Here is a 16,469-nt window from a genome sequence, read left to right on the forward strand (position 1 = left end):
ACCATTTTCCCCATTCTTTGTCTTGAGCATGTATTAATTTAAAATTTAAAAGTTACATAAGTTTTATTAAAGTTAAAATATAATAAAAATACTGGAAGGGCTTGATATTTTACAAAGCAAATAAAGTACCAATAATTTATCTTTTGTCAAATACATATTTTGTTCCATCTTCACTTGCATAGAAAAACTCTTAAGACTCCTTCTGGATCTCCATGTTTATTTTCCAACAATCATAATCTAGATCTTAAATTACATGTCTTCCAAGTCCTCCACACTGTCACAGCCCTGTTCCTTCCCCTATAGCACCCCCAAATTATTTTTAACAATTTCCTGCTAGTCAAATCTTTCGATCTGGTTTAAGTTTTTCATCTACGTTGTATCAGAGGGACTTTTTTTTTTTTGAGAAAATGTCTTGCTCTGTTGCCCAGGCTGGAATGCAGTGGCATAATCATTGCTCACTGCAGCTGCGACCTCCCAGGCTCAATCAATCCTCCTGCCTCAGCCTCCAGAGTAGCTGGGACCACAGGCACACATTTTTAAAATTTTTTATGGACACAAGGCTCTCCCTATATTGCCCAGGCTGGTTTTGAACTCCAGGGTTCAAGTGACCCTCTTGCCTATTAAAATGCTGACATTACAGTCATGAGCAACTGCACCTGGACAAATGGCCTACTATATATTAATAGTGGATCACACAATTTAGTTTCCTTATCTTTCAAATATCTCATTCTGATGCATTTTTCTGGTACTTCACTTGACATTATCAACCATGTAATCAAACTATGTGTTAATCATTTCCTCATAAAAATGATTTTTAAAGAGGATGACATAGTGTACCATAGTATCCTGGATGGAATAGAAAAAGGATATTAGGAAAAAATTGTGAAATATTAACAAACTGTAAAGCTTAATTATAAAATAGAAAAACAGAGCAAAGAAAATATCTTATTCTAATGCTATATTAGCATTATTAAACTACTAAATCTATGTAAAGTTTTTTGAGGTAACAGAAATACCTGGCCAGACGCAGTGGATCATGCCTGTAATTCCAGCACTTTGGAAGGTCGAGGCAGGTAGATCACAAGGTCAGGAGTTCCACATCAGCTTGGCCAACATGGTGAAACCCCGTCTCTACTAAAAATACAAAAATTAGCTGGGTGTAGTGGTACACACCTGTAATCCCAGCTACTTGGGAGGCTGAAGCAGGAGAATCGCTTGAACCCAGGAGGTGGTGGTTGTAGTAAGCTGAGATCACACCACTGCACACCAGACTGGGTGACAGGGCAAGACTCCATCTCAAAAAAATAGAAAAAAAAAAGAGAAAAACTCTATATATTTATTTGTATGTTAGCTACGTAGTAACTTTATTTGTTAAAACTTACTGAATTATACAACTGAAAAAGGATGATTTTACTGTGTGTAAACTGTATCTCAATAAACCTGTCTCGGCCTGGCGCGGTGGCTCACGCCTATAATCCCAGCACTTTGGGAGGCCAAGACGGGTGGATCATGAGGTCAAGAGATCGAGACCATCCTGGTCAACATGGTGAAACCCTGTCTCTACTAAAAATACAAAAATTAGCTGGGCATGGTGGCACGCGCCTGTAGCCCCAGCTACTTGGGAAGCTGAGGCAGGAGAATTGCTTGAACCCAGGAGACGGAGGTTGCGGTGAGCTGAGATTGCGCCATTGCACTCCAGCCTGGGTAACAAAAGCGAAACTCTGTCTCAAAAAATAAATAAATAAATAAATAAACCTGTCTCAACAAAACAAAACTAACACCTAGTTGCCTGGACTAAATACAAGTAGTAAACCCTGTGTCAGTACAAATCTGAGTCAGTCTTGGGCCTAGGCTAGTGGTTATAAAATACACTTTTTTTAGCCTTTGAAAAAATCCCTAAAAGGAAGACTTCTTTTATTTCATCCTTAGGTAGCTATTACTCAAAAACAGCTCACATATTGTATCACCAAAAGCTAAGAGATGGCCAGTAAAACTTTTTGTATGTGTGGTTTAGAGCACTCTGGACACAATATTTGTGTCCTTTGTGTGTTGAAGATTATTTATAGTCTATTCCTATGCAATTGTTTTATGCATTACAAAGCAGTTAATTTTCTGTTCTCTAAACACAGTAATTTTCTCAAAGGAAAAGATATATTTGAGTGCCATCGGGTCATCTCCTCCTTAAGAACAGCAACAGTATCTTCAAGAAGAATTATTATATTTTTTAAAAATAAAGAAACCTATAAGTAATTCATCTCTAAAATCTCCCAACAGATATTTTCTGGCATACCCACTGCATTGCCATAGAAGCAGAAAGAAATTTTGTCCTTTCTAAGGGAGGAACTATATGCATTATTACAAGATTGGCATGGATTTCGAAATGTGTGTGTAACGTATACATTTATGTGAATGTGCAGGATTTTATAATACACAGAGGGAAAGTTCAGAAAAAAGAAGCCTCAGTGCATGCTGTGTTACTCATTCAAAGGCCTGGAAGACAGCAGCTGTGCAGAGCTACACTGTAAGTAAAGCTTCAATTTAAAAGCGCAAACCCATTTAAACACCATCATAAACTGTGATACTTTAAGATGAGGAAATTGCAGCAGAACACATTTACAATTTCCATTAATAGGAAAGAGAATCAGCAGGTGGCAATCTTAAAACAAAGTAAAACCTACTTCTATTTTTCACTTTCTTCCCCTCAGACAGCAGGCAGAATTTTCTATACCAAATATCAAAATTACCAGAGCTCTACATTCCACAAATACCTTTTGAATTGCCAAGATGCTACTGTCCTATCAAATTAAGAAGGTACTAAAATCTTGCTTTACAAATATTGTTTTCAATAATTAGGATGCTGTTGGAGCTATATTTCTTTTGGCCATAAGATTCAGTAAAGTTTTTATCCAAATTCAGCACTTACTACTGGTGAGATGTGGGGGTATAAATAATTCCTCTAATCCTCAAATTTTTCATCTGTATAATAAATATAATAACATATCCTTCACGGAGTTGTTGTGAGGATTAAACGAGGCAATATATATATAAAACTGTCTGCACAGATATTCTCCTCCTCCCTCCTCCTCGGCTGATGTTGGTAGATCTACCAGTTATTGCCTGTTACTTTAATTCTTGTCTGTGTTACTGTCTTAAAGCACACTACATTGAGCTACTTGAAGTAAAGGGTCATGCTGTACATATCTTTGTTTCCCAGGTGATAATCATAGCCCCTGCTCACATAAAAGGTACTCAATAAACATTTGGCATACAAATGAAAAAATGAGGTGATGTGATAAATCCTCAGACCCTATTCACAGAAGCCAAACTTAGCCAAACTAGGTTATCAGGTTATCAGGTTTCAGAGAGTGATTCAGGCTCATCCACAAGCTCCCAAAGCAGTAAAAGGGTCACAGAGAGATGCATGACTCATAAATAACCCCTCCAAGTATTTATAAATGTAATTAACTTCCCATGTTTCAGAGGTTGATCCTTCAGCTCTCGGTTTCTCTGTCTTTTGGCCAAATTTATAATCACTGGACTCCTCTTTAGTGCTTCCAGACAGCCAACAAAAGGAATTGAAAGAGGAGGTACATAGCCTTCAGGACTTGGAACTACTCCCTCCCAATCCAATCCCTGAGGTAATTTTAACAAATTCATTCTAGGACTAGAAGGCAAAAACAAAACAGAGCCAAGCACAAACACAATTACTTTAGTCTAATAGGCCTTAACATATACTTTAAGATAAATACACACCTGAGACTTCCCAACAAAATCCATAAATGTTGGGCCATGAATCCCCTCCAAACATGTTAGTTTCTCTATTAAAAAGCTTTGAAATCAAACCTGTTAAGTGGCTGAAGGAACAGCTACAAGCCACTGCCTGCTGGACACATCTATAAGAATAGAAGGTTTGAAAAGCAGGGATTGTTTCTTCAGCTCCAGGCTGGGCATGCCACTTGCATGGGAACTGAAGAACTGGCTCAAAACGAGGACTATAATCTTTCTGGAACAATAGGTCATGACGAGTTTCCTTAATGCCAAAATAAGTGTTTAGATGTAACTTCTGCTAACTGAAAAAAAGGATAAAGGGCATATATATTTATTCTGGCTTGAATACAACATTTCTGAATATGTTTATCAGTGCCAAGAGTCAGAACCCTTTTCACTCGTGGATTTTCAATCTAGGACCCATTCCACGGAATGTTTCTATATCCTAGAAATGGTATCAAAAAGGTGTATCATATTAATATCTAACCAGTTCAATATCTGTACCTTTTGACCCCCAAAACACCCTAGGTCTGACGTGAGAAGTTAAACTAATTGTAAGGTTAAATCTCAAAAGGTAAGAAAAACCACAATTGCTCTTGATTAAAGAGCTTCCTTTACAGGAAGCCATCAAGTAATACATAATCAATCACAATGTTACAGAAAAATGAAGTCTACCTGCTAAAATGGCATTTTGCCCATGGTTATGCGGGTAAAATAGCATTAAAAGCACTAAGATCCAAGAACTGGACTGAAGAGAACAGGTCTCTGATCTTAAGCCTGGATTCCAACGTTGAGAAAACCACTATTGATTTTTCAGCTTAAAAGTCCTTGATTTCAGAGACTAACTGGGCTGAACTACACAAGAGAGAAGGCATCTACTGAGAAAGAATGCTACATATAAATTTTAGAGGCCACACAGTAAAAATATAGCAACTTTTATTCCATGGTTCAAATATGTAACACCAGACATCAAATCCAAAAACATATAGGAAATTATGATTCATAAGCTTAGAGACTTATTTTACAGAATCCGTAACAAAAACTACTACCTAAACCACCCAAACTATCTCACATCTGTTTAGCTCCACTGGTCACTAAGGCCATTTGAGATCAAAGATGAGAAATCCTTCTGTTTGGGGACCTACTATGGAAATGCAAACTTAGAATCATCCATTCAACTTGCCAACGCAGCTGATGTGCCTATCAGTTGTTTTGCTGCATGCCTGCCCTTTGCAATGGCTGAGCAAGCCTAGGTTAATTTTACAATAAACCAGCTTTGGTGTTAGCAAATTACTTGTATTTATCTGGATGGGTACTAGGATGGGGAATAGCAAGTATATAAAATCAGTCTTTACATGGGAAAAAAAAAAAACTGACATAGCTTCAGTGCCTCCAGAGCTCAGTTCCTGATCTAGGTAATCTATTTGGAAAAGTCTTTGATTTTGGTATCAAAAGTCTTGAGATTAGCCAAGTGAAAGTAATATTTTTACAGGAATTATATCTCAAGTTCCAAGATCAACAATCCACTCAAATCAGACATAAGAAATAACATTACATAATAGCCACTTAATGGCTATTGTTTTACAGTAACAAAGGCTTCATTTACCATATTTCCTCGAGTGTTTTATTCAGCTGGGAATTTTTCCCATGCCAAACATAGTTTTTTTCTCTCAACCCCTGCATACATCTATAAAAGTAAAATATTTATTTATTATAATTCCTAATTTGAACATATCCATCATACTGTATTTTAGAATACATTAATGTGAAAGATGCATAAGTGATTTTTTATGTAAGCTATGGGTTCAGTGATTTTCTACAGATTTCATAGCTGAGAAATTTGTCAATCACTAGATAATATTCCAATAATGACTCTTAAGGAAGAAACACAGTAAAGTCTGAGACATAAACATATACTGTAACATTTAAAATTAGATAAAATAAAGCATACTAAAGACAGCTTCAACAAATACTTAGGTGGCAAAATGGGCCTGGTAAATCCATCAGCTTTCTTCCCCTTCTAATTCTATGACCCTAGGAGACCTCAGCAAATTTCACCAATCTTCAGTTTCTCATTCCCTCTGCCCATGTGATTCACTCAGAACCTAACATATTGCCTCCAAAAGATACTGGCCCCTTGAACTTCCGTGTCAGGTTAGAAACTTTCCAGGGGCACAGGGGGCTGGTACTTACTTTGAACAGCTACAAGCTTATTCAAGAACTTCAGAATACAATTGGTGGTTGGCTTACCAGATGTCAGGATCTGCATTTTCTTTGTACTAGTGCCTGCAATTTCAGTTTGCTAAAAGCCCCCAAACTCTGACAAAATCATAGTCACTGATAAATGTAGGACCACAAAGCAGAATGTAAAAATTCCCAGGATTCTATAATAAAGTAAGCAATGGGGTGCTTGAGATAAGAGATATACATTAATGACTACCTATTCTTCTTGCCAATCTATTTTACCTTCGAGTACTGATCAAAGCCTAAATTCTCCGCTATGGTTTTTTTCTTTAAAACAAACAACATGACATGTCAGTTGTGAGATTAGTATAATTACCTTCTCAAACAGGCATGTCCAATAGACATTAATGTAGCTAAAATTCCCACAGGTCTTTTATTCTATTAATAAGGTTTAAGGTCAACATTTTCAGAATTTACAACCATGTTCCTAGTGGAATTTTTTCCTTTCTTTTCTTCTATCTGCCTGGAAATTAGGAGAGTACCAGAATTACAAATTTTAACAAAAGTATAAACTTTTATTTAGAAATCTGGCACACAAAATGTGTCACATATCACAAAAGCCAAGTTCCTCTGACAGGGATTGACTCAACTTTAGTAGACGATCTTATGCAGACTTTGTGTCTACTTTCATCCAGGTAGCCCCAGGACCATTCTAACATCTCCGCTCTACTATTTAACTTTCAAAAGGATTACTCAGTTACCATGATGTCACTCCCAAATGACTAGTTACAGGTAGTGAAGACAACTCAGATTAACATAGCTTTGTGCATGCTTACTCACGCTAGAGATGGGTGTGTATGGAGGGTGAGGCTGGGGCCCAGGGCCTCCAGTTTCCATCTCTGTGAGAGACCAGCTATTTCCATTTCAACCAACAGAAGGAGGACTTTCCCAAGTTATTCAGATTGAGTCCTACTTCAAGCTTCATCTTCTATGGGCCATCTCCACACAGGAACTCAAATTATTCCTTGACCCCCACACCTGTCAATCTTTAACCCAGAAGGCAAATGGTCTCTATCTTGTAGCTTATGATTCCTGTTTAAAGGTATCGAGAGCTTCTGAGAACAGGATAGATGCGTAAAGAGAAGCAAGCAAAACCATTAAAGAATATGATGTTCTACCTGTCACTGTGCATTTATCAATATACTACTCCCACCACTGCCTTGAGAGTGAAGACACACACACACACACACACACACACACACACACACACAATGAATAGTCCATGCCTCACCATGCAGCATATGCTCCATAATTCTCATGTTTTATTTTTAATGAATTCCTTTTGAAATCTACTTTCTGCACTCACACATTTCTCTCTCCCCTTCTCTCTCTCACTCCTTTCCTCACCTCTCCTCCCTCCCTCTTGTCTCACAAAAACCCCTACATATTCCAGGGGCAAAACAGTCTGTGATCTCCTATTGTAAGTTTCACACTAGAAGCTAAAAGCAATATTTTTGATCTGTGCATATTTCTGCTCCCATCCTTTGTATCTGGTAAGACTTAGGTGCCCAGAATCTGAAGAATGCTGCCACGGTTGGGACAGCCAGGCTCTCAACAGAAGCCACTCAGCTGCTGGCAGCTCTGGGCTTGGAGCTCAGTTTTCTCCTCTGCTCTAGGGGTATCCCCGACCAGCCTGGAGGAGGGGGGTCAGGAGCAAGGGCAGCCCAGGTTGCTGGATGGTGTCATGGAATATTAGCAACATGAGAGCTAACTAGAAATGAGAGAAGGACTGAAGGGGCGAGCCCTGCACAATTTGTAAGCCTGTCCCGCCTGCAGAAGACACAGTCAGGAGCACAAACAAAGTACAAGGATGAAAGGAAGCAGCTATGAAACAGGCCTGGGCAAATCAAGGAGTGGGAGGAAATGGGCGCAGGGACTCAGGGAGGGGCAGAGCCTGCAGGTCAGGCGTGGAGAGGAGGTGAGGAGCAACAAGTGGGGCCAGGCTTCAGTCTCCTCCTATGACTAGGCTGCAGGGGAGGGGCTGGAGTACCAGGGGCTCAGGAGAGCAAGAGGTGGTGTGTGGGAGCCAGAGACACTCAGTCAGGGCTTTACAGCAAGGAAAACTCTAACCATCACAAACATGCCAGAAAGGAACAGTCATAAGGCTACGGAAGAAATATGAGCTTCCAGAGGGAGGTGAAAAAGAAACTGTCATTGCCAATTTGGGCAATGAAGCAGACAAGAAAGTAAGCAACAATGAGTAAGGGGATATGATTCAGAAAGGAGGGCTGACGGGCCAGCCATGAATGTGCAGAGGCCAGGCCATTATAGCTGTGTTGCTGCCATATTTAGCTGCCCACAGAGAGTGGTCATCACCCATGTTCTCCAAGTCCTTGCTTCACTCTTTTCTGGGTTGTGACACCCCCACCCTGGGGCACCTGTTCCTGCGAAGTCATCCATGAGTTCTCAGTTGCCCAATACAACACACACCTTCACTTCAACTCTCTGTGGAGTGCTGGGGGGTGTTGACTATTTTCCTCCTGGGATTTCCCGGAGAGCACCCTCCTGGCCCCCTCCCTTCTTAGGGGACTTTTCTCTACTAAGTCTCTTTCCCGTACCTCATACCTCGCTGCATTTCTGCCTACTCCTTAAGTGGGGTATCTCTAATTCTCCCATGTATTAATCTGATGTATTTCTCAGATGGTCTTAATAGTGAGTCCCATGTTTATTATTTTGGCACAGCCTGTCTGAGTGCCCTGGATTTGTGTACTGAGTGGCCTGCCAAGAAGGCTCTTTCTTTCTGGTCTCAGTGCCGTTGATGTTCCCAGATGCCTGTCCCCAAACTCTTCCCACAATTGTTCTTTCTCATCCTTTGGGGCTCCCTTAAATATTAGCATCTCAAAAGACCTTCCCTGACCACATTACCAGAAGTAACTACCATCACCACTCCACATGGTTATGTTCTCGGCTCAGCTCTTGCTTATAGCCATTGGAACACTGACCACAATTTGGCAACTGACTTAGTTAGACACTTGTTTATTTGTGAGGCCCAAGCACTGTATTTTGAATATCACTGTGTCCCTTGACACAGTGGGGATCCCAGCATGGGACACAGGGTCAGGATATTGGCTGAATGAAGGAATAAATATCCCATGGTATTCAGTACACAATAGCTCCTCAACAAATGTGAATTCAACTGAGCTTTAGGGGGTAAAAGGGATAATATAAGTTCTTGTGTCTTCCCCTGCCTCACTCTCATAAGTACAGGTGGTTCCTCCCTCTCCCTTGTTCCCAGAGTCAAAAATCCCAGGGCCATCATGGAATCTTTCTTCTTCCCTCATAGCCAAAGGCCCATTGCCTTCTATTAATGTCATATCCTTCATATCTCTCAAAGGCACAATATCACTTCATTCTTTAGTCCTGCAAAATATTTTAAATAGACTACCCTAAGAACTTATTAATTGGCTTCCAGGTCTCATCCCCACTCCCAGACCTAAACCCCAGTGTGGCTAGATACGTCTCCCCAGCACAGTATCAAAACCAAACTCCTTCAAATGTCAAGTGTCTCAGCACTCCTCCCCAGCTTCACCACCCACTATTCATCTTCATGTTGTAATGACAGCAATAATATTAACAGCTAAGACTTACTGAGTTTTTACATGCTAGTCATTGCATTAAGCATTTTACACATATGAATGCATTTTAATCTTATAAATCCTGTAAACAATCCTATAAGATGAATACTTATCCCTATTATATAGATGGAGCGAAGTCCAAAGAAGTTAACATAACCAATGTGATAGGGTCAAGATGTTAACCCAGGTGAATGGGCTTCAGAACGACTCTCTTAACCATTGTGCAGTACTGCCCCTTCCAACTCCCTGCTTCTGCAATACTAAGCTATGTATAGTTCCTGGGACTCTATTGCCAAGGCCACCAGGCCTTTGTACACACCATTTCTCCTGTCCCTTGGAAAGACCCTGTTCTTCACTTTCATAAACACCAAAATATCTTTCAAAACCTTTTCTATGTGGAGCCTGTTCTGGATCCCTGAGACCAAATTCTCTCTTACCCACTGACCGCTCCCAAGGCTTATATGTACCTTGTAAATACTTCTTGATTGCCCTGGTTTGCAATTCATTTACTTGTCTTCATTGAAAGCATACCTACGGCTTTCAGCATTAGGTCACAGTGCATAATAGGTGCTTAATAAATGTGGAGTTAATTGGGATTTGGGTAAAAGGGGTGAGTACAAGTTTACTAACACCTGGAATACCAAGGCAAGAAGGAAGAAGATTCTCTATACCTCTAATAGTCATGACATACATTCGTGAGCAAAACAAAGGAAAAACTCATCAAATACTAGAGATGTTTCTGAAGGGAAGATGCCGAATACCTAAAAAATTCAATACATCCTGACAACTACAGGATTTAGTTTAAGATCCCTGAAGGTACCTGCTGCTCATAACAATGGCTGAGTAATGCGAATTCTGCAAAAAAACAACTACCAAAATAAAAACTCCAAAAACTTCTTTTTTGGTTCTTAGAAAAATACATTTGGAAAGTTGCTCAAAGTGATGAACTGAGTCACAAACTACCCATCAGCATGGATAATGGTTTTATTGATTTAGGCGTCATCAAGGTTGAGAGATTATTTCTCAAGCAAAATGAAAACACAACAGATTTCTGAACACTGAGGTTAAAACACAAGCATCTTCTGGATTCTCAAGACTGTACTTCAGCAAAACTAAAGGCCCAACTCAAAACCTAGCAGCAACATTTAGAAATCAATTGTAGTTCTTTCCTTAAGGTGTGACAGAGAGCAGATATAATTAAAAGAGAAGCTTGATTTGTTTCCGCCAAAAGTTTTTAATCCAATGGGCAAAGAAAAGATGCTAAAATCATAAGCAGTGACATGAATGCTGGCCAGCTAATTTCTGTTCTGAGTTGTGAGAGGATCCTCAATGAATGACATAGCCACAGACCTAAAAAACTGAAAATCTCAAAAACATGCAACCATTACTTCAGTCTAAAACAACAAATTTTGGTGTAAAAAGTCTGTTCATTTAAGCCTAGGTTTCTGTCCCTCAAAGCAGCAGGTGAATGGCTGTATTGAGACTACCTTGAGGAAATAAGGGAAAGAGAGAGAAGGATAAAACCAGTTATATAAAAGGAACTATTTCCAACAGAACATGTAAGCTTTGCAGCAAAACAGTAGATAAAAGCCAGTGTGCGTCCCAACAATCTTGCCATGGTCAAGACAGAAAAGAATGAAGGGCATAATATACCATGCTTGGGACATAGCACAAGCAACAGTCTTTCAGTTCATCAGTACTGTGCCATCTTTGAGAATCTAGGCCTGAGAGTACGTCTGTAGGCTTCTTTCCCTAGGAACCCCGAGAGTTACACGCACAAGTAGGGCTGTGAGTTGTAAGAAAAACCTTAAATACTTTTCTTTGAGAGGACAAACTAACAAACCAGCATCACATTGAACTATATGCAAATGTAATGTAGCAAACCAAAAGGTTTCCATGACGACAAGTTCTACCATAATAAAGGTTTCCATGATGACAAGTTCTTCCATAATAAAAGTTTCCATGATGACAAGTTCTACCATAATAAAGGTTTAAGGTTTAAGGTAAGTCTGAAACCATTCAAGCTCTTATTGAAGTGCCACAAATATTCTATCCTTATGAGTTCTAAGATGCTCATTCACAGGCTCCAAGCTGAATTTCACTCTTTGATAGAAGCAACAAGCTGATATTAAAGTAAAAGCTGAGCCGGGCGCGGTGGCTCAAGCCTGTAATCCCAGCACTTTGGGAGGCCGAGGCGGGTGGATCACGAGGTCAAGAGATCGAGACCATCCTGGTCAACATGGTGAAACCCCGTCTCTACTAAAAATACAAAAAATTAGCTGGGCATGGTGGCATGTGCCTGTAATCCCAGCTACTCAGGAGGCTGAGGCAGGAGAATTGCCTGAACCCAGGAGGCGGAGGTTGCGGTAAGCCGAGATCGTGCCATTGCACTCCAGCCTGGGTAACAAGAGTGAAACTTCGTCTCAAAAAAAATAATAATAAAAAATAAAGTAAAAGCTAAGATAAAGTCCTCCAGATTACAATGTTACTCAGAACAAATAGCTGGGAGAAAATATTCAAAAAGAACAGTCTGTCACTGAAGTCAGCAACTGTTCAGGAAAGGAACTAAGTTTGTGCATGGGAGATATCCCAAGGGTTAAGGCATATCTGATTGACGGTGAGAACAAAGCATCCTCACCTGGACACCGGGGATGCCCTTATTAAGGCTGGCAAAACAAGACAATGTGGGAACGGAAAGGTCCTTTGGAAAGGAGACAAACTACTCAGTCAGGTAAGAAATGGGGTTAGACTAGGAAAAGGAAACAGGATTTAGAATAGTTAAGGGGAATCCAACCCAAAAGGAGCAGTCATGTAAGCACATGTTTCATGTCCTTAGGGAAGGACATGGAGCCAGAATTGATCACTGTATAACAGGATATGCAATAGCCACATACACTGCCCTGGAGTTGAGAACACCTGCCCTTCTGAATCTACGTAATAAATATAAAGCAATGCTAGCCCTTTTAGACAGACAATGACTCGATGGATATAGAGATGATCTTTGGGGTGTTTATTTCCAAACTGCAAAACCTAAAAATCTCCAGTTAACAAATAGGCTGTCATAACCTCTACTCTTAAGAGAGAAGAAAATCCACTTTCCTCTCTATTTTGCCAAACTGAAGATACGGGTTCATGACTTGGGGTGGAAACAGCTCACCCAATGCTCTCCCATTTTACTGGGAAGAATTCAGGTTACCTTAGAACCTAGGCTCTCTGTTAGTGTGAGCTGTCTGAATTGGAGTGTTCAGGCTGGATAGATACTGCCCTAAAGCCAAGCTCAGAGCAGCCTGAGAATCATGCATCTGCCTCTCTCCGAATTACTGTCAACAGGTAGATAGGAAGAAGAAAGGCTCCAACTGCTCTACAGGTTAAGATACACACATGTGATACCAGAACAGACTTCTCTAAGAACTCATTCCAGGTAAGAGTAGAGGCTGTACCACACCAGGATACACTACTCAGAAATATTTAAGGAATTCTGTCAAGTTGAAATTATAAGAAATTACGCAAATTATCACTATGAGGAGCAGTGGCCTAGTTCATATACAGCATGTATCTCTGTTCAACTTTATTAGTTGTCTTGGAGATTTGGTGCATGGCTGACACAACTTGAATAAAAATGAGCAATACTACAAGAGAGGGTCTCTGAGCATATGTGGCAGAACGAGAAAAACGTTATTTAAATAGTCACGTTATTTAAAAGGCACAAATACAGAATCCAACATAGTTCAGTGGTATTAACACTTTGAACCACATCAAAAAGTAAACAAGACTTTGAAACCTACCAGATGTCTCTCTCATACACACAGGTGCACATGTGATTTGTGTGTGCACCCATGTATATAAACAGTGTATGTGTGTATTCCAGGATGTTTCTGAAATGTAAGAAACACCATGATAAATTTCGAAAGGAAAAAGTAAGTTTTCCAAAGTATCATATATCCTCATTTATACTACAAAAAGTTATAGGTATATCCAAAAAAGAACGAGCCATTTTCTTAGGTTCTTTGAACACTGAAGCACAGAGATTGTGAAGCTCCAAATCTGATAGGCTGCATCCTGTTTATCTGACTGCACAATTGCTCTCACGCATGTTCACATGTACATGCAAGGCAAGTTTTGAAGGAAAACGAAGAATCAGTATTAACACAACTAGAGGGTGTGCCCCCTCTAAAACCACAACAATCTTACTTTTCTGCGCTGGACACAGAGGGGGCGAGAAATGCCTCCTTTAAAATCATAGTCTCTCAATGCAAGTGTCAGCAGACTCTCGGAACTGCCTGTCACTTGTGGCATGAGCCTCATCTTGACTTTAACATTCTTTTTCTTTCTCCATCTTTTTCATCAAATATATGTTACAAAATGAAAAGGCCAGTCCTGTACCAGTAATAAATGCCAGCAAACCACTGAAAAATCAAAATGACAAAGTTAGGTAGCTCTGTCTCTCCACAGATAGTATGAAATAGCTAACCTGGGCTATTCTTGCATCGTACATCTGCATCTTAGAAAGGTCAAATATTTAATAGAGAGGAACATCTGCAGGGCTCAACAAAAAGTACCAGAAGCCTCAATATCTGGGTGAATGAAATGGATAAACACGATCAAATCAAAGGGTCAGACTTACACAAAGTACCTCCTCCTCCTCCTTCCCTTTTTCTCTCCCCACCTCTCACAAGGAAATGTCTTATTATTCACATTTCAAAAGGAGAAAAACTATGAGCAGCACATTTATCAGGGTTACCCAGGAAACCACAAGGACGATGAAATACCTGAAGCATTGCCCCGTCTCCCAGCAGGGCATAAACTTTTCAAAGTGTCACCCAATACACAAAACCCCGGCTCCTGAAGGGCTCAGGCAGCTTGGCCTGTGGGCCCCTGGGGAGTGAAAGCAGTCCCTCTCCAGGCAGAGATCCCCGCGTTTTTACCTTTGTGTTCGCCGAAGCCTGTTCCCACTCCTCAAATGAGGCAAAGTAAAGTTTGAGAGCACAGTCCAAAAATTAGGGTCAGACATGTCCATTTCTTGCTTTCTTCAATTCACTGTGGGTTCAAGGCCATACGGCCAAAATAGGGAGAGGGAAAAGAAAAAAGGAAAAGAAAAAAAAAGAAGAAAGACAAGACAAAAAAAAATCCCAATTATCTACTCACTCCCTCCAGAGAAAACCTGCTGGGAACTGTGATCTCAAGAACAACTTGGAGCATGTCTGAGAAGTACCCGTCCCGTCCTAGCCTTTAATTAACACACAGCCTCCTCTCAAAGGTCCGGGAAACTGATTTCCTCTCGGGTCTGCCCTCTCCTAGTCAGCCTCGGCCAGCTATAAACAGTAATTACAAGAGTTGAGCCGTGCGTTCTGCTCAAAACGCTGTCTGTGGGATTCAGTCCGAGGTACTTTGTCATCTGTTTGGCAGATACCATTCGTCGCTTCTGCGGGGGGCGGGGGAGACGACTATTTTCAGGCTTTGGTTCCGGAGGCTGTTGCTTATCAGCAAAACCATTCACATCCGAACATGCCCAGTGCCGAGTTTCCTTTTGGTATCTACATACAAGGAAAAAAATTTGAATAGAAAAAGCTGCTCTTGCCCTCCCCTCCTGAAGAAAACGGAAACTTGAAAGCACTTTTTAAAAATGGGCCTATTGGAGGACTTGACCCTGACACCTTTGTGAACCCTTACAGGGTCCGGCTGGAAGGAGGCGGCGGCAGGGCCCTGACCCCGGCCAGCCTGGTGGCCGCGCCCCCAGCTTCCCACCCGCCCGCCCCTAACCCCCAGCGTCTCCGCTCCCCCCACCGGCCCCGGCGCCTCTGGGGAGCGGGGGCTCACGGGAAAAAGAGCAGGCAGCCTCGGGGCGACCCCAGCAGGCGCCGGGACAGCCCCGCAGCCTCCGCTGTCGCTCCCCCTCCCTGGAGCCTGGAATGGATCCGTCCCCGAAATAAATAAAGAAACCCGAGGCGGCTCCGGGTGTGTGCAGCGCGCACCTGAGGCCAACCTGTGATTCACCGCGGGAGCCAGGGAAGTCCACCGTGACTCCTCTGCCCGGACGCCGCTGGTTGAATAGGAAAAGCACGCGGACGGGAAGCCACAGTCACCGAAAACCTCAGTAAACTAAATTTATGAGTTTACATCTGTTCCATCAGTGACCATGGTACACACCTGTTTGGCTTCATGGCCGACAACTACAGATCTAGGTAATGGTCAGTCACGACGTGGAAAGACACTACCTGGCATTTCTGTGGCAAATGCTATAAGTATTGCCCCTTCAAGTACGTTAGACCTTGAAAGGACTGAATGAAGGGGGGCTGAATGTTCTTGTTATTCATTTAGAAGAAGCCATGGTATTTAAATATCTCCCTCCATCTATGAATGTTTGTGTGAAGTACATAAAGAAAAAACATAATTTAAATTAGCTGTCTTAAGTTTGGTGTAATATGGCAAGAAATACTGTATCAAAAAATATATATTCAGCAAAAATAACCTCTAAAAATGGCCTAGTCAATCCAGTAAATACTAGGAACAAACTCGCTTACAAAAATTGGAGGATAAAGAGAAGGTAGAGGGGCTGGCTGTCCACTGACAAGGTAGGTGGGGTAAACAAAAAGAAGCCTGCTGTGGGATCTTCTTTATCTAATTATTGTGGCCTACATTAAAAAGAAGAAAGACAAGACAAAAAAAAAATCCCAATTATCTGTTCATTCCCTCCAGAGAAAACCTGGTGGGAACTGTGATCTCAGGAACAACTTGGAGCATGTCTGAGAAGTACCGTCCTGTCCTAGCCTTTAATTAACACACAGCCTCCTCTCAAAGGTCGGGGAAACTGATTTCCTCTCGGGTTTGCCCTCTCCTAGTCAGCCAAGGACTCCAAGAGTTTTAGATGATGTTTCGCATCCA

At 41.1% G+C, this 16,469-nt stretch overlaps 1 protein-coding gene across 12 annotated transcripts in view; it reads right to left on the reverse strand.

Moving 5' to 3' along the window:
* MAST4 (microtubule associated serine/threonine kinase family member 4) overlaps positions 1-16,469 on the reverse strand; it is a 581,430-nt gene that overhangs the window by 152,209 nt on the left and 412,752 nt on the right. For 2 of the 12 annotated variants that reach the window (XM_032281096.1, XM_032281020.1), the window contains exon 1: positions 14,513-15,314. The exons of 9 other annotated variants lie outside the window; for them this stretch is intronic. In XM_032281096.1, coding sequence (XP_032136987.1) covers positions 14,513-14,604 — 92 coding nt within the window. In that variant the 5' untranslated portion in view covers positions 14,605-15,314. Of the gene's footprint in view, positions 1-14,512; positions 15,315-16,469 lie in introns of those variants that run through there. One more of the 12 variants, XM_032281217.1, reaches the window with a different exon arrangement.

This window comes from Sapajus apella, unplaced genomic scaffold (genome assembly GCF_009761245.1).
Source record: "Sapajus apella isolate SASKATOON/1434 unplaced genomic scaffold, GSC_monkey_1.0 scaffold1, whole genome shotgun sequence".
In the NCBI taxonomy this organism is placed as follows: domain Eukaryota; kingdom Metazoa; phylum Chordata; class Mammalia; order Primates; family Cebidae; genus Sapajus; species Sapajus apella.